The sequence below is a fragment of the Rhopalosiphum maidis genome, chromosome 2 (assembly GCF_003676215.2).
Source record: "Rhopalosiphum maidis isolate BTI-1 chromosome 2, ASM367621v3, whole genome shotgun sequence".
Classification (NCBI taxonomy): Eukaryota; Metazoa; Arthropoda; class Insecta; order Hemiptera; family Aphididae; genus Rhopalosiphum; species Rhopalosiphum maidis.
The window spans coordinates 65471595-65497861 of NC_040878.1; the positions used below are offsets into that span (position 1 = coordinate 65471595).

At 25.6% G+C, this 26267-nt stretch overlaps 1 protein-coding gene across 4 annotated transcripts; it reads right to left on the reverse strand.

Annotated features, from left to right (window-relative positions):
* Positions 1–274: 274 nt before the first annotated feature.
* On the reverse strand, positions 275–26233 carry LOC113553542 (armadillo repeat-containing protein 2). 4 transcript variants are annotated; one of them, XM_026956911.1, is made up of 14 exons: positions 26184–26233; positions 25906–26096; positions 25747–25838; positions 25517–25674; positions 22992–23130; positions 21913–22094; positions 21383–21855; positions 21076–21244; positions 20879–21001; positions 20541–20811; positions 20333–20446; positions 18151–18429; positions 17878–18046; positions 275–344 (listed from the first exon to the last, which is right to left on the reverse strand). In XM_026956911.1, exons 2-13 carry the CDS (start codon positions 26085–26087, stop codon positions 17895–17897), a joined length of 2334 nt encoding a protein of 777 aa, XP_026812712.1. In that variant the 5' UTR covers positions 26088–26096; positions 26184–26233; the 3' UTR covers positions 275–344; positions 17878–17894. The 4 variants fall into 4 exon arrangements, with proteins under 4 accessions (XP_026812712.1, XP_026812713.1, XP_026812710.1 ...); XM_026956912.1 differs by lacking the exon at positions 275–344 and having other exon boundaries at positions 17448–18046; positions 25517–25671; XM_026956909.1 differs by lacking the exon at positions 275–344 and having other exon boundaries at positions 17448–18046.
* Between the last annotated feature and the right edge of the window lie 34 nt (positions 26234–26267).

Sequence of the window (26267 nt, forward strand, 5' to 3'; positions counted from 1 at the left end):
TTGACTTAATAATAATTAATAATAATGACTGTTGTTGTAGTTTTTTATTATTTATTTTCGTTTTCCGTTTTCCACCACGAGGCAAGGGTTATCATCGAAGCGCTATGACCCCGCTCCCTCCCCAGTCGATACTAACCCATACGGGGCTATGTCTATCGCTCACGTGTTCATTACCAAGTTTATTGGGGGAGAATTACCATTTATGTTGGTAGGTTGTTTGAACGCGGTGTTTGAATGTTATTAGCCCGTCGCACACTATGGTTCTGGATATTTGGCGACAAGAAGTAAAATATACAGGTTGACAATTATTCTTTGGTGTTCAAATTTTGTTTTCATATTCGTCTCTGTTGAATTATTGAATTTTAGGATATAATAACTAATAAGTAATAAGTACACATTTTCTCCGACTAATTGGGAAAGTAATTATGTACGTAATACGCACTAATCAAATGATGTCTGCCGCGATTTATAAGTGAAATAATGTTTTTATACTTTTATAAATAAATAAATACAAAAATATATGAATATAATATATAAAATAATACTAAAAATATTAAAATATATGCTAAATACATATTATACAATTATAATATTAAACTACACAACATGTTAGATAAATACTAAATAATACTGTTTACTTAATAGTAAATACGTACTAACGAATAATACATACATTGCATAGACTAACACATTAGCACCTGTAGTATGAATGAAAACAATAGTATATTATAATAATATACGTAATATATATATATATTCCTATTATAATACACTAATACACCCATATGTTATATTATTGATTCAATGTATTGTAGTGTCAATAAAATTAAAAACAATATTCTATTTAAAACAATGACCAATGATGTAGTATGTATGGCGTTATCCCGAAGCAGGGCTCTCCTACCTTTTTTTGATGGTAGAAGGAATCTTTTGGGAAAGGTTAGTGATGTCTGACGAGATTGAAAACAAGAGGAATTATTTTATTTATCCGAACGATTTCTTTACAATAACATCTGATAATATATTACATATAGTTAGAATCTTGTTGTCCCAACTCTCAAGATCAAAACATTAGTAGGTATGTCGGGCGGTTTAAAATCTCGACAGGCCGGAATCAGCTGGTGGGTAGTAGTTTGGAGACCCCTACTCTAAAACATTTAGCCACGAGGTTTACGACGGAGAGACGAACAAAGAATGATATTACAACGTTAAATTAAAAAAAAGGAAAATTTTTTCTCGATGTAAGTAAAATTCTAACCACTGTCCAATTAATTATTTTGATTTTTATCTTGTGTTTTGATGAGAAAAAATAACAATAATACATTCACACTTCATACATAGTTTGTGGAGAATTGAAGTTAATACACTTAACTAGCATTCACAGAAGATATAACTTGTTGTTAAAATTAAAATCTAAAAAAGAGTTGTATAATAAATACTTCAAATGTTATCTGCTGAATTAGCAAACATGTTTTAAATTACTATACATATTATACTATATTGAATGAGATAAAAATTATATAATATTATATCATAAGACATTTGTGCACTTGTGTTATAGCCTAAGGCTCTCTAAATATATTGAATTTTGCTATTAGTTTAATTATTAATATTCCGAAGATAATAGCAACCCTAATGTACATATTTATTTCGATCCCAATTATTCAAGACAATGCAATAAATAATAATAATGATTGATGATATATTATATTGTTCAACAATTTTTTTATCGATATTTATTAGTAATTAGTGATTGATTACTAAACTGATGACAATATGACCATACGGTGGTGTCGTAGCGCTTGAGAGAAATGTAATACATTATAATTATTTACCATAATATTGACTATTAACTCAAAAGTATAAAGCATTAAGAGTATTAACATAAATATTAATTTAGAATCAGCTGTACAGTGAACCCATAATGTTTATAACCACTATCTATTGTTGACGTTTTCTGCCGTTGTGATAGTTTTACTAAAGGTGTATCGTCTCACATTAAAAACTAAATACAAATTACTCAATTTTCAATTAACACGCATGTGTAATTATTTTTGTACATAGTGTATTACTTTATCAGTTATTGGTTTTATACCATCTCACAATGTATAACGAAGGCGAAAATGTTTATGTATAGAGTTTGTTATACAGGACACGTCATTTTATGTTACTATTCATAAACAAATGTATATATAAATTACAATAGTTGGCTTTTAAATGTCTAAGATTAAATAATAACTTATTCGAATAGGGTGTCTTTCAACAAAATTGTTCTATAGTTACATATTTGTTTTGTGTTGTGTATTGTATACCATAATAAATTCTAGAAAATAAAAAAAGAACCAAACAAAAGTAAAAACAGAAATTAATAATTAATATTTATATGGTAACAAACGTTACGAACATTTGAATTTTAAAGAATGTATTAATACTAATGATACTTTATTATTATTTATTGTATTATTGTGTTACCATCCGAAACAAATTGTATAGTATACGTTGTAGTGCATAAAAATGGTTCAAAGCCAAGTATACATAAGAAGAATATAACATTTAACTCTAAATCGTATTTCAGTTGTTTTTCTCAAATAAATTGACTAACGTAGAGGCATAATCTGTTTATAAATGTTTAGGTTAGGTTGATAAATAATTAAGTATTTTAAAATATTATGCAAAAAAAATAAGGGTTTTATTCCAATAATTTAACAATTTAATAACGTCTGGTAGTAATAGGAAATAAACTGGTTTTTAAGTTAATCGTTTAGTTTTCAAGGACGTAATACACAATAGGGTTCGATAGAGGGTCACTTGTTTTTCATCAACATTTTTTTGATTCGTTTTTGTACAAGTAGTAAGTTACGTTATAAAAATCCTTTTTTAAGACTATTTTACATTGATTAATAGCTTGAATAAAATGGTTACAAAAAATGTATGTATCATTTATATTGAACTATGTAATTAACAAAAATATACATATTTTTGATTAACTATAAAAAATAAATAAGAAACTAAGAACATTCAGCTAATATAGTTACGTTGTTTTATATTACTTATCACATTTTCCCCGGCAAAAAATAATCTCAAAAGATTATTTATTTGACCTCATGACTAAAATTAACAACAACATAGAATACATTTTATATTCAAACCCAATATTTGAAGTTTAAAACAAGAAAAAATTATCTTTATTGAAAATAAATCAGATTATCAATTAAAAAAAAAACTATAAAAGCAATGAAACCGTATAGGCAATGTAACGATAATAAATAATAATATATATTATAAGAAATGTTAAATAATATTGTTGGCACAACTCAATGTAATGAACAACGACTGTAATTGAATATTTTATTGCTGTCAGTGCAATAGTGTTATTGTTGTTAAATTAAATTAATCAAAAATCGAGTTTTATACAAATAAACATATTACGTGATAAGACTTATAACAAAAACTGTACGAATGTAAACGTTCAATGTATAATATACCTGTGCTTAAATTGTATTTAAGTATATATTTGTTCATTATACTTTGTCTATACAAATGTGCACATCAATTTGTAAATGGATATTTGAGAGAATGAGAATCTAGAAAGTAATAGCAACACAATTTTTGGTTATTTTTACATTAAGTAAACATTTCTTTTTTTATTTACAATCATAGAACAATACCCGCAGAGTATTACAGTATGTACACTTAATACTTATAGTAGGTATTTAAATTTTATAATGTTCGAGAATAACGGATGAAGTGAAAGCAAAATAATTTGTCACTATTTCATAAACGCGATCACTTCATTTTACGGTTTTATTTACCTACCCAATAGTAGTATATATGGCGCATTTACATAACTATTGTATATTTGTGCGGAATATTTAAGAAAATCGTTTTATTACAAAAATATCTAACATTATGATACATTTTTTTCCTTTAGTGGTTCATTAATTGTTTCATTAAAAAAAGCTCTCAAAAAAAAAAAAATAACAGAAATCGTATCGTTGCTAGTTAGTTATTTCAGCGAGGATTAATATTGTATAATATACACAATATAGTATCATGTAAATTATTACTGTGAATTAACTGTTTAAGCCTTATAGACTATAGATAAATAGATAATACTATTCGTTTAAAATAATAGAGTCAAATTTTGAATAAACGATATTGGTTGTATTATAATATATAGTTAAACATTACATTTGCATTAAATTAATTATAGATAGTAGGTTATAAGTATTAAACATATCTACATATTTTTAAAAGAAAAGTTTAAGATATTAAATAATATTATTCAATAATTTTTAAATACAATTTTAATAGACTAAATCTAATTTGAACATTGAACAGACGCAATATTATGATATGATAATTTGTATGAAATAATATGCAATTAAATTAAGTAATTATATAACAACTAGCGGGAAAAACACTAGTTGAAAATAAGTATGGATATTTATGGGCAATTATTAAATTAACAATATTAAATAATAAGCAAACGGCAACCGCTATTGATAATAGAACTCAGTATAGAAGTTTGGTATAGGTAATCATTGTTGTTTAATTTTAGGTTTAACAATTATTAACATACCTAATATAATTAACTTTGTGAATTTGTGATTATAAACTCTAATTTCCAATATTTTTTTTTTTTTTTTATACGATTAACTCAATCTAAGTAAATTATTTATCTCAGAAATAATAAAATACGCTAAAATTGTACATTTGTATAATCTTTATCCATAAGTATTAAGTTAAAAAATGAAATTGAAACATGAATAAATCTTTATAGTCAAAGATTAGAAGTTATGTTATTCGTTCTTCAATTAAAAAGAAAAAGAAATTATCTAAGATATACATATTTATATATTTTATTAAAATGTTCACTGTACTTATATCGCCATACCTAATATGAAAATAATAAATGTTTTGTACTACTATCTTGAATATCAAAACAATATTAAGTGAATCACATCACCAATTCAAGGTGTGCAGCGAAGTGCGTAGAATATTTTTCAATAAACAGTATAATTTATTTATATCGACTGACAATTGTACCTAACGATAAAAATATAGAAACTATGAGTGGCATTTTGTCTTGAGTAACCGTCACGCGCTTATTCAATCAAATTAATTAAGATAAATATAATATGGATTTTGCATACAAGAGAAAATTGCATAAAATATAATTTGTAATCATATACCTATTATGTATCAAATGTAATTTAAGTTTGATTCGTTTACGCGATTAAACTATAATATTATGTTAATTTATTATGCACATATCATAAAAATATAATACAGACAATCAAACATACCTCATATCAATCATATTATATTATATACAATTACATACAATATAAATCATACATATACTTAATACCATAACCTAATATGCGTTGTTTACCTAACCTTGTGGTACCTAGCTATAATACTGAGTTCGTCTAATTATCTAATATAAAATTTAAAAAAATAGGTAACTAGGCGGAGTATTAGTTGTCCAGAGTCAGATCCCATTTCGCCAAATTTATTTTTTCGCTGTTCCATTTCGTCTAATTTATTTTTTGAATAACTAAATATAACTTGTAAGTTACAAATTACATACTAATTAATTATATTAATATATTGTTTGTGTATGAAGGTTCAAATGCATATAAAAAAAAGTTGTGCTAATGTATATTTACCATTTTTTTTGCCTATAAATAACTCATAAACAGTTTAAATTTGAAAACTTTATCGTATAATGAAAATGATATTACAAACATTTGGTGAAAATTTCAAGAATTTATAATAATTTTTTTTAAAAAATACAATTAAATATCAAAAATTGTTTGCGGAGAAATAATTGTTTTACGGGTGAATATCAAATACGTAAACATTTGAATTTTTAATGCTCAAAAATTAATATGGTTTTCTGGTAGAATTTTTTTTCATATAATATAGGTTAAAAAAACTAATAAAGAACTTTGTATTAAATTATTAAATCTTAGATATAAAAACAAATTTTTTTATGAATTTCCAACTATGAAATAATTTACTAATTTTTGCGATTTTTGTAAATGTTGCCAAAATTCTAACTTATTTAATATTCATAAAAAAAGGTTGTGACTAAAGATTTTGATATTTTTAATTAAGAAATTAAAAACTTATAAAGAGTTCTGTATTAAAATTTTCAAGTATTTCTACGCAGTAAATAATTTTTAACGATATATATATATAAAAAAATTGAAAATTTCTAATGTCTATAAATAGCTTAAAATAAGTCAATGATTTTGATAATTTTATCGTAAATAAAAAACGATAATACAAAGATTTGGTGAAAATTTCAAGTATCTATGGAAATCCGTTTTTGAGTTATATTAAAATAACAAAATTGATTTTGTCGAAAATACTCGTTTTTCTCAATATTGTACTTACTTTTTCCCGATTATAAAAATAAATGCTGGGAATTTTTAAATTTGACCTCTTTAATACAAACTAAATCTAATTTTATATACAAAACAACCCCAGGGTTTTTGAAAATCGTAGCATTTTATCGACAACTTAATGTGTACTCATCCTCAGAAAAAAACATTCATAATCTAAAAATATAGATAATAGTACATGAGTATAAGTTTATAAAGATAGATAAACAATAATATACCAATATATGACGTATTTAATCGTAAATGTTTTTAGAAGGTCAAATGATTACTGGACATTTTATAAAAGTATTAATTACTAATTATCAATAGCTGTTAAAAAAAAATATTTCTCTTCTTTGAAAAATAGATAAATCCTATTAATTTCATAACCAAATATGTTAAAGTGAGACTTATGGTAGTACGACTATTATAATATATGAGCAACAATAACATTGTTGTCATATGTTTACAATGAAATTTAACAACAATCAAAGGTGGATATTATAAATATTATAATATTATTGTTTTATAAGTCACGAATTTTAAATTAACCTAAAAAAATTGTGTTTATTATTTATTACGATTTATTTTTCAGCCGATACAAACCATACAATCTTGGCTTCAGTTTAAACAATATTTTCTCAAATCATTTTTTATTAAATCAAATTTTATTTACAGGATGTACTATACTCTATATTATATTAATTGTATGAAGTATGAACTATATGGAATAGATTATATTATTATTATGGTGTTCTCCTTGATGTACTGATATATAATAAAGTGTCCGGTGGTATTGTGAGGCCAACTCGTTTATAGAAACAGCAATATCGCGTAATCATCGCGGAAGTTTTCACTGTTGAATAATTTACCTACATGGTGGTTTATCCCGTAAATGGCTGCATTAGACTAATTATGTGTATATATTGAACATAGAAAACATTTATCAGCGTGCAATTTTAAAAAACATGTATACCAATTATATTTTATAGCCGTTTTAGTCAAACGCGGACTACAATGACTTACCTATCACCTATAATTTTCAAAATATAATATGAATTTTTCAGTTATTTCATTATTCTATCAGTAATTAAGTTTTCTGTCGATTTATATGTGTAAGAATGTCGTGTAATTAATTGTATTCAAAAACTCATCTCCTTGATATTTTTCTTTCTAGAAAACATCTAAAAAATACGTACCTACCTAAAATAAACGTAGATTTTAATTGTTTTGTTATTTATATATATGACTCATGACTAATCTTTTTCGATAAAATTATATAAAACAAACCACATATCAAAATATATAACGCAATCAACCGACAATGTTTGTGACGATACTCGCAGTAATATGAGCGTTGGTAATTTTTTTTTGTGTGTCGATGAAAGTCGAGATCTCATCTGAGAATATGTGATTTATCTAAAATTCTCAACCTTGGTTTTTGACATTTATTAAAACTGTCGCATTCAACGTATAAATATGTTTTCAAAAATTATCAATATAGGTACAACAATACACGTCTACATATTATTATGTAGGAAGTTTCGCTATGTTTGTATTTATTCGTCAATAACTTTTTTTATAATTAATATTTATGAAGGCTATTTATATAACGTATTAATGCTGCATAACCAAATTTATTGAATTATAATATTTTTGCTGATACAATAAAATCAAATGAATTACCATTCTTGATCGAATTTCAACCATCACTCATCACAATGCAAATAAAATACATTTTAGGTTATTCACTACTGTTATATAATAAAGAGAGATGAGGATTACATTATTTTAATATAACGTTTAATACGTCATCCCACATTAATTAATTTCTTAAAAAAAAATTTATTTCATGTTTATTTTTTCTTTTATTTAAATCTTATTTTACAATTGTACAACTATAGATACAATCATTACAATCATTAATATAGAAGAAAAAAGCTCAACTCAGCAATTCCCCGGGAAACTCGTCGCCCAATATGTTTATAAATTCATATTATATATTTATATTATTAATGCATTGTATAGGTAGTATTGTACATTCAATTCTGGTCTCTGTAAACTGTAACTATATTTAGTACATTTTATGTCTTTTTAGTATATGCATAGTATATAGTTTATATAAGTACATATATACTTATATTAACGTATTGTATACCATTTTTTATAATGTTTGGACTTATACAGTTATACGGAATAACATTGCATACAACATACGTATACTATAGTATAATCTACTGTATCAGAGAGTTTTGCTTGTTTTAATATTTATATCGTCAAGTCTCAAGTACCTATCTAAATTGGTTGACCGGAACGTCAGGAACGGTAAATACTAAATATAGTTACCACATTTAATACAATAATAAGTAATATAAAAAATTAAAAAATATTGAAAGTGTTAGTATAAGTGGCAGCACTCTTGTTCATACTATGTATTGTATATACATCAGCACATTACTATTATTTTACAATACTACCCAGGCGCAGATCTAGGGTAATTATTAGGGGGGGGGGCATTCGGCCATTATATATTGTACAATAATTCTATTATTATATTATAATTATTACCATCGATTATACATACAATATATTTATTTATTATTATATAATTATTATTTTAATTTTATTATATACATAATCAATGCTATTACTTTAAATATTTCTTTAAATTTTAAAGGAATTAACTTACTATTAAAAATTAATAAAAAAAACTAGGTAGGTGCATTGAAAAGAACACTATTTAAGAAAAATTAGAAAAAACTATTGAATATTAATTAACCAACAATAATTATAAACCAAAATTATAAATATTCGACATTTGTTAAATGTGTATTTATTGATTCGAAATATTCAATGTTTGTCTGAAGAAATTTTCATTGTAAATGTTATCTATACAAATATCTCTGCATTAATAAAGTATTATTACAATATGTATCAGTGTGTGAAAAAAGTTGAATAAAATACATCTATTATTATTTATAATATGGCGAGGGTCTCACGCTTAATCACTAATTAATCAAAGAGATACAGGCGTTAAATAATAATGAAAAAAATTGGTTTGCTCGGCAATACAACGCGAGTCGCGAACTCAATAATTTTACTAAATTATAATTTATAATATGTATGCAACAACAAGATTAATTTTAATTTTAAACCACACCATCTTCTTAAGTACATAAATATACTTAGGATTATGAAAAAAAAATTCTGATACTTCGTTCGCATCCGTCGCGTCGTCAGTCGGCACAATTGAAAATTATACAGCATTATAAATAAAACTATCCGCTAAACAATGAATTTATTATTATTTAATGTAAATAAAAACTAAAAATAAGATCCTCCTAAACTATAAAGAAATTTAATTATTTTCATTGTTTGACAAATTAATAAAGTAAATTGATTTTTTTTCGTGATTTTGGGGGACCATCGCTCCCATGCCCCCCTTGTATCCGCGCCTGATACTACTATTACGTACTATAAACTGTATGTATACAAATAATAACCGTTGCAACTTATTATAAATAGTTGTATCGCTTATTATAAAAAATTAAATTAAAAAATGTAAATCCACCAAATACATATCAACATAAGTTAGAATAATCTTACATTAAAGATAAGACCTAATATAGACCTGTAGGTATTTTAGTGCTTGCTGCAGAGTAGGTATTACATATGTCGTATACAAGTATATTATGTACTGTAGTCTGTAATAAGGGTATATATATGACAGTTCGAAAACGTTGAATATTTTAATAATGCGTACTTAAACCTGCAGTGATAACAGCTTAAAATATATTAAATAATTTTCAAGACATTTTTATATAGTTGGTAGTTAATGTATTCTAATTTTCTCTAAAGGTATTCTGTGATTTTTTAGTTGAAGAAAAACTAAGATAACTTTCCACAGTATACTGTTGAAACTATATATATTAACACAGAAACTGCTCTGATAGTTAATCATGGAAGTAAATTAGTATTCAACAATATAAGATACCAAAACGATCATATAAGAGAAAATAATTACTTATTTACTCCAATGTCTAATAAAAAACAATGATAACTATGCCCACCATTCTAAAGCCAACAAGAAGTAATGATATCATATGTGAAAAACCTAACCGATAAAAAAAAATTTCAAGTTAAAGGCCACTTTACAAAAAAAAGCGTATCTATAATGTGGTCAATTTAACACTTTGTTTAGTCAAACACCACACTTCACTCTTATTTTAATCTTAACGATCGCAAAAATGCTCTTTTTTAATTTTTATTGCTTAAATCTAAGTGTTAAAATCTGAGTTTGGATAATTCTTCATTTTGATTTTTGATACATATTATAATTTATATACTTAATATCTATATAGTTTATAGTATGTATAACGTGCAATTAACCCGTGCTATTCATTCATGCTAGTAAATATTTATTAATTAATTAATTTTCGCCGTATCAGTTATTTTGATGATTTGTTTATTTTTATATTTATACTGACTAATTTTATAATTTAGGTAGATAATCAGACACGTAGAGATTTAAGGTTCAAAATAATTAACTGTTAACTTATTTGAAATATTTTTTCTTTTTATTATGCCTTGTTTTTTTATGTATAATATGTATATGCCTGTAGATTATGGACCTACTATATAGTCTTGACAACAACAAATATGAACTCACTAGAGGTATATGTTTATTTTTACAAACTTTAATCACATTCGTTCAAAACAAACACTTTACTCGATTCGGCGGGTTATAATAATGTTGGTGTTAATATACTATGTTAAACCTATTATGCCATCGTGTTGTCACTTGGTCAACATCGTTATCTGGACAAACGTATATCGATATTATTCTGTTAAGTATATTATGCTTACATAATAGTGCGTGGACACCTGTGATTAATTGTATATTTATTATTTATAATATTATGTTTATAACACTTATAGAGCAATAGAGCGTTTACTATACACTAGACGGTATAATATTTACCTGTATAGATTTTTATATAATTTATTTAAGAATTATTATTATTTCGTAGAGACTTTATAAAAAAAGAACTTCGATCATAATATATAATTAGTATGTCCTTCTCTGGTAAAAATAACAACTAAAATTAGTAATTTACGCCCTTGGGAGGAGTAACTAAGGCTGGGGCGGCAGATAAATACATGCAATGCATGTCGAGAACAAAATATTGTTATTGCTTCGTTTATATACTGTCTTGAAATACTATTCAACATTCATATTAGCAATAAATATAATAACATTTAAAGTTCTACGTTTACATTCGCGGAAATGGGTCCGCGTACATAATACTGGTTTTGTATTATTATTACTTTTATTGTATATTAGGGCGAGTGGGAGAAGGAATAAAATATTGCCCAAAGGCATGAAAATCTCGTACCTATGGTATACGCATGGCATTGTGTAGACTCTACACTGTAGAGCAACCCTCGTACGGAGGAGGCGCGGTACCTACTTGCAGTATGCTGCAGATACGCGCCCATCACCTGCGCTATGAAATCGTTTAAAACGGTTTAGACTGTTTACTGTTTAGCGAACACGATATCACGAGGTGAGCAACCGATATTATTCAACAACTACGAAAACAAAAATCGTTCGATTACTAAATTCCATATCTTCAACACTGTACACAGCCGTGAATATATTTATAATATGCCATATGGACATATACTTAATTCACCGGCGTTGAGTGCAAGCAATTTACTGATTAGATTTACTTACTATACATTTCCAATGCGTCAGGTTGTCTATTGTTTCCCTTTCATCGGTGGTCGGCCACATCAAATTGATTATACTTGCATAATATTATTGAACACCTAATAAAAAAATTAAATATAATATCTATTATACTGTGGGCTGTGGCGCTGTACGCGAATATCCCACGGTTTTACGTGCTTCGGTGTTAAACGATTAATATATAATATATATATTGTTGTATTATTTATTGTAATTGATAATAATACGGTCATTCGACCTTTATATCGCAATCGGCGAATATGTCAGTAACTTACACGCGTGAGCATTTTAAAAATATATTTTTACACGCACGACAGATAGTAAGACATAATATTTTTTTAAATAATTTAGGTATGAAGGACGCGTAGGTGCTCACGCACATAAACATAATGATATCAATTTTATATATATGTATGCATGTATGTATATATAGTATATACGCAATACGCACATATTTTTTTATGTTTTCGCTAGTTAAGTGATAAAAATGATAAGATTGTACATCGGCCATACTTCAATAATGATATAGTAGGTATATATGTATTTTCGATGAGTGGTAAACCAATGGGATAATGGACGAATATAATTTATTATGCTTCAGCATCCACCGTACGCATTATGGGAGATGGGATATTGCAAAAGTCGCATTAACGCAGTAGGTTGCTATTGGTGCTATTGCTGTATCTCATACTGCTATGCACGTATTAAGAAGATATTATTGTACATAATGTACATAGATAGTCGTCGAGTAGACGGACGATTATGGACGACATGTAGGTAAATATCCTTTACTCTAATAAGGTACCTACTGGCTACTACATACATTGATGTAGTGGTATACATTGTAAATGAATATAAAATATGATATTTTATCATTTTGAATCTATACATATTTAACGGGTATAAAATATAGCAATTATGAATTATCTTCATATGGATGCAATGCGTAGTTGTATCGTCGTCAATTGTCAATTGTATCGTCAGTAATTTAGTTATTCGGTATAAAACAATCGGAATCGAAAAGACTATATATTGTTATATTATATTATTTACAATTTTGGGAATAGTCATCTAGCGAACGGTAATAAAGACCAAACCCATAGTTACAAACTTGTATAACAAAAAATAACAGTATATCGAATCTTCAAGTCCTATGCCTTTCTGGGATATATAGTCATTTCTTTATTTGAGTGATTTTACTTAAACTACCTAAAGGGACATGATTTGGACACCCTCATAAATTATATTAACAGACCATGTGAAACATAAAAGACTCATACTGTGTATATATATATATATATACGTAATATGTGTGCGTGTGCGTGCTTTTGTGTGTGTGACCCATGAAAGACGCAGGTGCACAGCTGAAATATGTCCCACATGTACGGCAGAACTACACTGCGTTGTGATGTTGTACCGACTTGTTCTGAAATTGAGGATCTTTTGTGATTTTTAATATACTACAATCGTTATCGTTTTGTATTTATTACGACTGGAATAATTTAAAAAGTGTTCCCAACAATTACTGTAGACGGTATAGATATTAGATAGGTACATCTTTGATAGGTATTATGTAAAAATAATGTTAACTATATTAAGGTAATATAATAAAAATAAATTAATATGTATTATTAGTAATGATATATAGATAAATAGATATAATATTCAATAATCAATTCTGATAATATTTATCATCATTAATCGACTAAATACCTAAATGTCAATGAAGGTGAAAAACTATATGTTAAAGTCCATTTTGAATGAACGTCCGATTGTTAAGAAATATGTACTATAATAGTATAATAATAATAACATTTTTGTTTTACGGATTTATCGCTATTTATATACAATATAATTTTTATTCAACAATGCACGACTGGTTTTAAAATCCTTTGCTGAGGTCAATATCCTTATTTTGTTATTGGCGATTGTCCAAAAAGTTTTTAGAATATTTTTCATGAATATAAAAAAATAAAATTGTATTATGAATTATTGTTGTATAACTAAAGAAATTTAATACCTTAATATATTATTATTGTTTTAATACATTTGTTATACTAAAACTACTTGTCATCTAACATTCAACTTCTACTAAATTTATAGAAACAATTTATTTATCTATTTTCAACACTATAGTTTATAATAACTAAATTACAGTTAATTAATTAGGTACTTCAATATTTATATTTTTTCAATAATTTCGTTTTATAATAGTTGCAAGTTACAATGATTTCATCGTTATTAATACATTATCAATAATCATCTCTCAACTTTTTTATACTTCAATGATAACTTAATATTATATTTTATAATAAATTGTTCAATGTATTGTTTAATTGCGTAATTATTAAAACCTAAGCACTTTAGTTGCATTTGTAGGTTTTAAAAAGATAAATATGAATTTTATCCAACTATATGATGGTCGGGTAGTACATTTTTTTTCATTATTTTTAGTTCTCCTTGCCCCTTGGGCCTTGGTATTGATATATTTTAGAGGGATTCTACCGATTCTGGGTTCAGATATTATGTTGCGAGATATAATACTATAAACATGGATAGAATTTATTTCCAGAATAATTTTAATTCAACTGGAAATGAAAAACTATAAACAAATTGACAACGAAAGATTAAAATTAGCTCAGATTAAAAAAGGTTGGAAAATGGATACCACTCTGCTGTACGGTGGTTGTAATATGCCATTGTATTTAAAAAAAAGATTCCATGCGGATATGATCAGTAAAGATAATTGTATTTGAGGTTATGTTCTTTGATATTGATACTGTTAGCAATTAGACAAAGCATTTTATTTTACTAGTTATAATACAGCAGGGACGGCCAAACTTTTTTTGGCCGCGATCTACTAAAATATACTTCACCTTTGAGGATTCACTTCCATAAAAAAAGTTTTAATGTTGTTAACTACCACCATGATTAATTTTCGTGTGCGTAGCCTAAAAATAAATTCTAATATGATCGACTTTAAAATCGTTAGCGATCGACCGTTTGGCCGCCCCTGTAATAAAGTATAGGTTAAGTTCATTTTTGCCGGAAAATGTCCATTTGAAAATATTGCTGTGTGTATAAATTTTATTCTATAAAATATACGTAAAAGTATTATATCCCAATAAAAAATTAAGTTTATAATTTTTAGATTTTTTTTTTTTTGGGGGGGAGTATATTTACGAAGAACTTTGTATTAAGTTTTCAAACCTTACCTACAAAATTAAAAATTTTATACATTTTCAGTTGCAAAACAATTTACACATTTTTGTGAATTCGAGGAGTCTTGTCAACATTTGAATTAGAAATGTTAATACAAATAAATTGTGCATTTGTACCTATGTATTACAATTGTTTTTGTTTATCTTTAAGAACATTTCATGTGGGATATTCTACTAAATTTTTTATAAATTTTTATACTGCGAATAAATATCAACATTTATAAAAAAAAAACTAAAAAAAAATGGAAATTTTCAAATATTTATAAATACTTTAAAAAGAGTCATCATATTTATTTATTTTTACATATTTTGAATATTATATTGTGTATAGAAAATGATCATATAAACGTTTATCGAAAATGTTAAGTATCTACGGTTATTCGTTTTCATATAAAAAAAAAATTATTTTGTCAAAAACTCGTTTTTCGTAAAAAATCTTGTTTTCCTTAATTATTTCCCTATAATTATTTAAAAAAATATTGTAATCTTTAATTTTGACCTCTTTAAAATTAATGTACAATGATCTTGATTTAATTTTCTGTCACAAACTACCCTCAAAGTTAAAGATTTTTATCGTTTATGTATCAATGTATCGTGTACACAAACGCACACATCATACAGTCAATAATACATTTATTGCTACACTCAAAATCTAAAATAAAATATAATAAGGTAAAAATGTTTATAAAACTTATAGGTATCAATAAAGTATAAACCTAATTGTTGACTGTTTTGTTTAATTTATTTATTTTTTTTATATTATTGACTATATTTATTTTTGAATAAATTAAACTCAATTGTTTCAATGTAGCCATGTAGGTATATTTATTTTTTGTTTCATTTGACAAACACATTTTCGATTTACTTATGATTATAAATAAGTATATTATTTATTTATTTACTTATTTATTATCATATTATAATATTGACCATATTGACTCGATTAAATTCAATGTATATTAACTTTTTTGTTACATCATAAATTATCATTAATTTAACAAATACATTTTTATTTATTATGATTTAATTATTAGCTGTTTTAGAATCCCTAAATAAAAAAATTAAACATCTATGGAACATATTATTTTAAATAATGTTTGTATTTAATAAATTAAGTATTATTTTATTCGGTTTTAAATTGTACATTAATATTACATTAGTAGTTATTTATCCGTAATGTGTACAATAATAGTATTCATATTAAACTTAACTAATAACAGTATAGACAATATAGTATAAAATTGAATGACAAACTTTAACCAATAATATACATGGTACTACACCTTTAATGTAGTATACATTTTAATTTATAATTTATTTCTATAGCCGGAAAATTGAAAATTGAATACAAATTTAAAATAGTCAAAAGACGTTTGTTTATAAAACACAATATACGGAACACTATTACACTATAAGCTTATTAATTTACACTTACTTAATATATATTGTATAAATAGTAAATAGTGTATTTATAAAAGTATCATTGAACGACGAACTTATTTTTAATAAATTTTAAATAAACAATAATATAAATATACTAATAATGGTTATTATATTCTATATACTATATACTATAGTTTTACTATTTCTAATATTTAACGGTTTTAGTAACTTATTAAAACTAGACTAAAATGTCCAAAATCATTTGTGTAAATTTAATAAATTGACATAGGGTTATTAAATGTATAACGATTATTGATTGATAATCTAAGTAGATAAGTAAGGTTTTTCAAAGAAAAATGTTTTAGGTACCAAGGTGGTATAGAAAATCTGCAAGTATCAACGAATAAGTCAATTTCAAGAAGACTTATAACCGATAATGTTGTCTCTGAAGTCTTATAAATGTAAAATGGACAACATAGCAAATTTGTGTTCAGCAGTTAAAATTTTGTGTTGATATTTTAATAATTATTATTATCCATATATATTATATAATGTATAATTGAACTTGAATGTAAAAATATTGTTTATGATCCGTCGTTAGATTCTTATCATATTTTAATTTTTAATCAAATTATAATGAGTATATAAAATATTAATATTTATAAATGACCATAACTCGCTTAAACATTTAAATATTGTGAAAAATAAACAAGAAAACAGAGATAATATTCTTACATTTAAGTTTGATTTTGACAATATGACAATTCACTCTAATATTTAAAATAACTACTGAACGTAAAATATTTTGCAGTGTATTAATAAGATGAAAGATACATTTCCGGATAACACGCCCAGCTCTTAAGAAAAAAAAAATAATAGTAAAATGAAATAATAATCAATATTAATTTGAATTTTAAATATCTGTACCGGACTATACTTTTTAATATTCTCAAATATTAAATTAATATAATTATATAATTTTAGAATATTGTTATATATAATTTAAAATAATTTAGTTTTGATTAGACGCCACACGTAATGTGGTTTACTGGGGTTTCACACAGTTTGTCAACCACATATATGCTACAGACATCTGAATATAAGAAGAATGATAAATAAGACGAACATTATAGACGGTCAGAATTATTGTTCTACGTTATCAAATCTCCCTTCTAGTAGTTCGTCTAACCACTCTAAGAGATTCGTAGCCACCGAAGCGAAATCTTCCCACTGCTTGTACTCTGCAACTTTCTCCTCATTCGACGACAATAGCTCACCAAATAATTGTTCTTCGTCTAATGCGTGATATAATAATTTAATAGTAAAAAATTAACAAATTATATTCTTCAATTCTGCATGTACATTATTATCAAATTATCATTATGCTCGAGGCTCCTACCTGTGAGTTTGACCAGCGTGTCAAGCACTGCCATAGGGTCGCCCGGAAAAATGTCACTGTCCGAACACACGTTCCACAGAGTTTGGCATATAAGTGACGACAAGGTCCAATTGCGTTCACCCGATGACCTAAGAATGTTTACCATTTTTGAAATGCCATTGTAATTTTTGAATGCTTCTCTGTTGTTCTCGTCAGAAGTCATATTAACCAATACGCCGCAACATACGACCAATAATTCTATGTCGCCACTATCCAAGCAATTGGTAACCGCCAATAATCCTGAAATACAAGTGCAAAAATGGTAACAAGAATATTATTATTATGGAATAAAAATAAATGAGGCTCAAAATAAATAAAAGTGAAGTAGTTGATTCTACTCGTTCTTGTTTTTTAACACGTCAATTTCTGGTACATATAAAATATGTCACGTTCGTTAATAATAATATCTAAGTATCAAGATTACAGACGTGCAGAATACAATATAGCATGTCAGTACATTTTTAATTCATTTTTTTTTTAAATTACGCCGCGTATAGAAAGGTAGTTGCGATGAACGATAAGAAGCGATTTTTTTTTTAAATATGATGTAATGTAATAAGTGCTGATAAAAAGTAATTACAAATTTAAGGGTAAATACATATTGTATATTATGTACGTATTTTATATTCAATTTAACTCGTGTACAATCCTATTTTGTTTATTTATGAAAAAGTAATACTAATTTTACCTACTGATTAGAAAACTATTAATAGTATTAATAAAAATAACAAAAACATTTTTCGCTTAGAAATTTTAAAATTAACTATAACAAATTTACTTTTAACAACTTTATGTATCTACTTTTTTATCTACCATATTATTCCAGCAATATTCTAAACAATCCACACTCCCCAGTTATTTTGACTTTTTACCATAAATAAGAGTCAAGAGATATAAATGCTTTTAAATTGATGTCAATACGTTAATATTGAAAAAAAAAACTAGTAAATTCTACACACGTAATCACGTAGGTATGTACCTATTAATTATAATACGTTGTTATGCATTTAAAAACGCAATAGCCCAGAACCCTAAGATCATAAATTCATAAATATTACTTTTACTCAATTTATTTAGGCTATATCAAATGTTAAGGTGTTATACTGTTATATATTGTTTATATCAGTCAATTATTTTGTATTTAAACTCTATAACGTATTTTTTTTACAATAATCAATAAATCAAATTAAAAAAATTATTTTATCGTTATCTGTCGATAAAACGTTCAATATGAAGTGTGGTTAATTATTCACAAACATTACAATTTGGACATAAGTATAAAATGAAAATCAAACATAGGTACATAATATTTTTATAAAAATATATTTTTAAATATCCAGTAAATTTATAAAAATAAATTTGGTTATTTGGTTATATAATTGATAAAAAAAAATATCATTAAAAACTTCAAATTTAGATAAACTACTTATTTTATGAGGATACATTTTATGATTTTAAAATTTTTGTAAAATTTTATTAATTTATTAATTCCTAGTACTTAGTTTATACATAATGTATAATCAATTTTTTTTATACAGATATATGCAGTCAAAGTTATATTAAATGTTAAAAGATACCGTGATTCATGTTTTATTTTGAGCGTTCCATGCAGTGTTGTCACGTACAATAAATCATTAGAAAAGGAATGGGTTATCACTTATCAATAAATGTTCCCTTGATTTTTCCAAGGTGCTTTTACTTTCTTTAATAGCAACATTTTCAATTTAATAGAAAGATTAATTTAATTATATTGTCTATATAACATCATTGTATGTGTAAATAATAGTTGAATATGTGGCTGGGGTGGTTGTATACTTGTAGACTGTAGTTATAATATTATAATTTAAAAATCAATTATAAATCAATGCACCGACAGAAAAGAAATTTTTGAGCGAATCTTAGTATACCCAAAACTGATGGAGACTTGTTTAAAACATATGATTAGTTTTATTTCTCCAATGTTTTGTGTAATTTAATTATCAACACTCTAAGAAACCCATATATGAGTATCATGGCTTATTGACTATTGCGTTTAATTTTCAATCTAGAGAAGTATAGTTTTTTTTACTATCTTAGTATTTCATATGCACCAACACATTCTGCGATTCACTTAAAATATAAAATTTGTAAAAACGGTGTTTACCACTTGTCTCCAATAAGTAATCTCGAACTGTAGCTGATCTAGTTAAGTTCCCAAATACTCTAGCTACTTCCACTTTACAAAAATGATTTCTGGTTGTAAGTAACAAGCTCAATACTGAAACAATAGTTTTAAAGTAATCATAATATCTATCTGACTATCTATAATACCTATCTACATAGGCTATAGTTAATAATTGAGCTACAAATACCTTGTGTTATATCTAGCTGACGAGATCCAAAAGGGCCACAATTCGGCTTTGACATGTCCGCATAATAAGATAAATTGTTTAAAGCCGCTAACGCAGCGAGTACAAGCTCTTCGTTTTCATCAATAGATTTTCGTCTAAGTATAGTCAATAAAGAATCTAAAAACTGTTCGCATTCTTTTACTTTGTGAACTGGATGATACTCGTCTGCCACCTTTACTAACTTAGCACCGATTTCTGGTTGTATACTCATATTTACTATGACGCGTATTACCTATTAACCAAGCATACGTTTATTGGTTAATTTTTTTTATATTTTAAAAGAAAAGAAATTATTTTACTTTAATAAGCACATCCTCAACAATGTTGAATTTAACGTCACGTGATATATTGTTTAAATCTTTTTCCAGGTATAATTGCATTAAATTCAAAAATGTTCCCATAGAACAATGCGTTTCATATAACTATAATATTGGAAGTATATAAAGTACAAGATTTATAACTTTTTTGTTGGTAAAAACTTTTCATGTAATATTACTTGGTGTCTAGCGTTTTCATTATTAGTCAGTATGTTTCCTAATGCATAGGTAATACGAACTACAATTTCTTCTTGTCCCGGGTATTTGTCTATTATTGACATTAATACTGATACATTTGACCAGCACTCCACAAGTGCTTCGCAGCATTTCCCATCAGTGGACATGATACTAATAATATTTATTAATATATTATTATTTTTTACTTGATAAATTTTTTAATACATTAATATAAGTATATTTGTTTTACCTAAATACCTATGTACAGATAATATTTATTATGGATGCCGTAATAAATATTTTTGGTACCTTAAAATTCTGGAAATGTTCGTAACCACATCAATATCACCAGAAAACAATTCCAAAGCACGATATATAGTCACCAAACCACCCGAAGATAAAAGTTCAACGTAGAATTTTCTGTCGTTGACTACATTTCTAAGGGTGCCAGTTAATTGGTATAGTACGTGGTTGATGGTCTCTGGCATGATTTGACGTTCTGTTCTTTCTAAATTTATCATTTTTAAATGTAATAACATTAACGATAGACAACCGTTATTCATAGCACGTTCCATTAAATCTGGATTCATAGTAAGAAATTTTAAAGCTCCATAACCGTAAATTAAAGACTCTGAATCTTCATGTGGAGTAGCTAAACCAAGTATATCCACAAAAAGGGTTAATACATTGGTTTTGAGGAATAAATTATCGTTTTTGTCTAAACGAGATATTTTAAATATAAGTTTGCAAACAGTTGCTAAATATTTTCCAGTCACTTGCATCTAAAAATCAACATTTAATTATATTGTATTTAAACATTGAAAAATCATTTAACTTACCTGAAGTAATACTAATAATATATGAACAGTAAGTTCGTCATCAGGTGAAGTGTTAACAAGTTTAAACATTGTTTTCAGTATAGTCTCTTTCTTATTTTCGTCACGTATTACTGATAAGTTTTCGCGTTTTATAGCCATTGCTAGCTTATTTAAAAGTGAAGACATCTCACTAGTTTCAAAATCTACAAATAAAATACATTTAAAAAAAATACATCATATTTATTTATATCTTACCTATTTTAATTATATGTGCATAAATTATGCAATTTAATAATAATATTATTAAATTTCATGAAATTCGTATAACTATATAATAAGGGACTACGGAATTTTCATTTAAGTTTTTACATATTAACTAACTTAACTATTATACTTTATATACCCGAGTCTTCAAGCAATATTTAAATAAATATCTATAAACCAATATTAAAAAGTCTGTCTTTGTATATAATAGATATTTCAATAATTAATAGTACCTATCAATTATCATATATTAATATAATACATAGTACATAAAATTAAGTTATAATATGAAAATATTATATAAATATATTATAATATATTATTATATAATTAAACAAAATACAAATTATTCAGTGGTTCACTAAACATTTTCACTTATTTATTATGACGACTATAGATGCAATACAAAACGCTATATATACTTCAAAACTCGTATTTCATTATTACTTCACATCAAACTATACAAGTGATGAGTAAGAATAATAACTAGTGAGCATACAATTGGAGCGTTACTCTGTAAATATTATTTATACAGTCGAGTTGCGATAACTCGAACCTCGAATCTCGATAAACTTGACAACTCGATTTTTTTTTATTCCCCTAGAAATATAAATTATGTATAAATTAATATAAATTCGAGTTAGAAATCTCGAATAATACATATTTCGAAACGAATTTTTATCTCCCTTCAACTTCGAGCTATCGTGACTCGACTGTATTAAATGGCTAAAATAAATGCAAATACCTACCAGCGACCATCTTATAAGTTATAAATTTGATTTAAATGTTATCAATTATGTAAGTATTATTAAATTAATTGTTACTCGATACTATACTTTTTTTCATTTTGGTTTCAATTAGTGACACGACCCATAAGCAGTCAGTATGTATATCAAAACATAGTGCTCTCGCTTCGTTTATTTCATTTTCATGGTTCATGTATTCATGATCGTACACATTTTGTTCATAATGATTCTAAAACATTGGATTTATAACTTTTAATTTAAAAATATATCAATAAATATAAAATATATCTTTTATTCAACTAAAAATGCACAGATTTAATTTTGTTTTAACTAGTTTTGATTTTTAATATTAGGTATAAACTATATAACAACAACAAAAAGCAACTTATTAGGCAAATTATAAGGCACAAAAGCATAGCGGACATTTGGTTGAATTTTTAGAGGACCAATCATAATTAATAATCCAATGTAAAGTGACCTGCGTCACCTTTCTATACACAGGTAAAACAATATAACATATTACCTTCGATATTTTTTTTTTTTTTGGGGGGGGAGGTCTATTGAAATGCTTGGGGGGCTAACCCTCCCTAAGTCCCCCTCCCCGATGTCCACCTATACACAAAAGCCAACTTTAAGTTGAAACTGTTCTATACATCTATATACGATATATATAATATTGTATACATAATTTTTTGTTTCGTAATTAAAGATTAATAGGCTTATATATTTTTTTAATTTTGACAACTGTAAAGTTTAAAAATGAAATACGAGTACTTTATTCCGCGTAGATTATTTTTACATAGAATTATTAATATTGAAAAAACACAGGCATCATTTTTTGATATTATCATTTATATAGTTCAAAGTTTTACAAAATTAATTTTAATAATTATATAGCTTGAGAATAAAATGTAAGTATGTACTGTAATGTATACATGAGTTTATTTTAAATGTAATGATAAAACATTGCATATACCTACGTAAAATGATTCTAACCTCGTCTGTCAGCTTAGATTGCGAAATATATTTATATTGCTATTATAAGTAATTTATTTTACTTTAAGTAATATACGGTACGATGATGAATTAATTTTCGCCAAAAACATTGCGTTTATTGTTTTGTTAGATGATATTTAATTATTAGAATAGTATATATTTATATAATTTATTATTTTTCTTAACTTTTAAGTCACTACTGTCTTACTTAATAGATCTTTAAAATGTTATTGGGTATATAAAATATTAAAATGTGATAATAAACACAAAAGTTTCAAGTCTCTTACAAATAATATTTTTGACTTACAAATGTCTGCAAAAAAAAATCTAGCTTTTTTCGTTTAAGTATGAAGTAGTAATAAGGAACATTTTCAAGCCTTAGCTATAAAAATTGAAATGTTAACAACAAAATCATTTGCAAATTTTTGTGGTTTTGACAAAATTTGTCAAAATTTGAACTTCACATACTTATAAAAAAAAATTGTGCCAATACTAATGTAGGTATTTTTAATATTTCAAAATAACTATAATATAACAATTAACAGCTTAAGAAAAACACATAGTATTCAATTTTTAGCTTTTTAACCGAACAAAAATATTTTTATCGATATTTATAGAAAAATGCTTATTGATAAATATTTTTTTCTAAACAAATATCTTTACCATAATTTCTGTGTAGAAAATAAAAATAAAAATAAATATTTTTAATGGATTGATGATACATTTTTGATGGTTATAATTTTAAAATACACACCAAAAATAATAACTTATAAGTAATATAATATAATACCTACTTCATAGTTCAATACATATTTAATAAATAGGTACTAACTAATAGATAGTACCAAATATAAAAGATAATGTGATACAACAATGGGAAGACAGAAAGCTGGAGATGATCAAAAATTTGTAAATAACAGGTATTTTTATAGGTCCCATCTCCTACCAAGTTTAAAACTAATCAAAAGTCTACTCTTGATTTATCATTCAAAATTAATAAGTGCTTTAAATAAAAATCTATATTAAAAAAAATATGGTGAACTCTAAAGATAAGCATTTCTCATTTCCAAAACAAAAATTTAAATCATGCCCTTTCATTTTTATTATTAGATACTTTTTTTTGTTGATTATTATAATATATAGATGTATATATCTTTATAGTCAAAATGTAATAAACAATAATAAAAAAATTATATAGTAGGTAACTATATTTTTAAATAATTCTTAGTTCTTTCTTAATATTACAATATAATAGGTAATTACATACTACATGAAATATAAATATTCTAGAAACTGCAAAACTATTGAAGTTAAAACATCTATAAATTAATATAAGAATATAAAGGAAGTATATTATTATAATATATAATATCATAATTGGTAAACAATATCGGACTTTCACTAAAACTGATTGTTTATCCTAATATTTACCAAATTTTGTTTGTAAAAATCTGAGCTATAAAAAAATCATTAAATTTGTGATTTAATTAAACTATTTTGTGTATGTTAAGTTTCACTAGTTTTTGTATTTTTATCGTAACACATAAAGCAAAAAAAATAAATAAGAGTACCTATATAACAATATTATGAATATTATAAATCAAATCAGTAAATGGTACCTTAAGTAATGTATCAATTGACAGAGGAAAAGATAATGATGACATTTTTTTTCTTGATAATATGTTTGCATTGTTAGCCACGTCTGAATTAGAACGTCGACGTGTTGTGCTTGGGGAACTGCTTTGTGTTTGTCTTTTAATTTCTTTTTTAAAATCTACTACATTAAAAACAACATATTATATTAATCACTATACTATGACATATTAAAAACAATTGTAATACTTCTTACAATTATTGGCTGTAGAATATTTTTTACTATTAAGAGCTGGTAGTTTTGTACAACTAGTTTTTTTCTTTTCCTGCAATTGCACTTGTTGTAACCTATTATACATATGAGCCGTATGAGTATTACCAATGTGTTTATACATTTGAAACAGTTTTCACATACTTAAAAGCACTTGGTGGACGATTTGTTCGTCGGTGACAGAAGAAAATCCTTTCACGAGGGGTGAATGGTCTATTTGTTGTCAGTGGCTTTACATAAAGGGATGGATTCAGAGCTGCTTTCGCTTCACTAATAATTTCTGAACTAGTTTTTGGTAGCTTAGCTACGTTTACTCTGTCAGACATTCTAGTTTTCTACAAATACATATAAAACTAATAAACTTCACAATTTAAATATCACTTTTATAGCTTATTTCATTTTAATAACTTAAAACACCTTACCTATCAACTTATCAAAACTTGCTTGAGTATGTTATGTTTTATTTGTTTTCATAAACTGTTACCAAGGAGCTTATGGCAATTTAG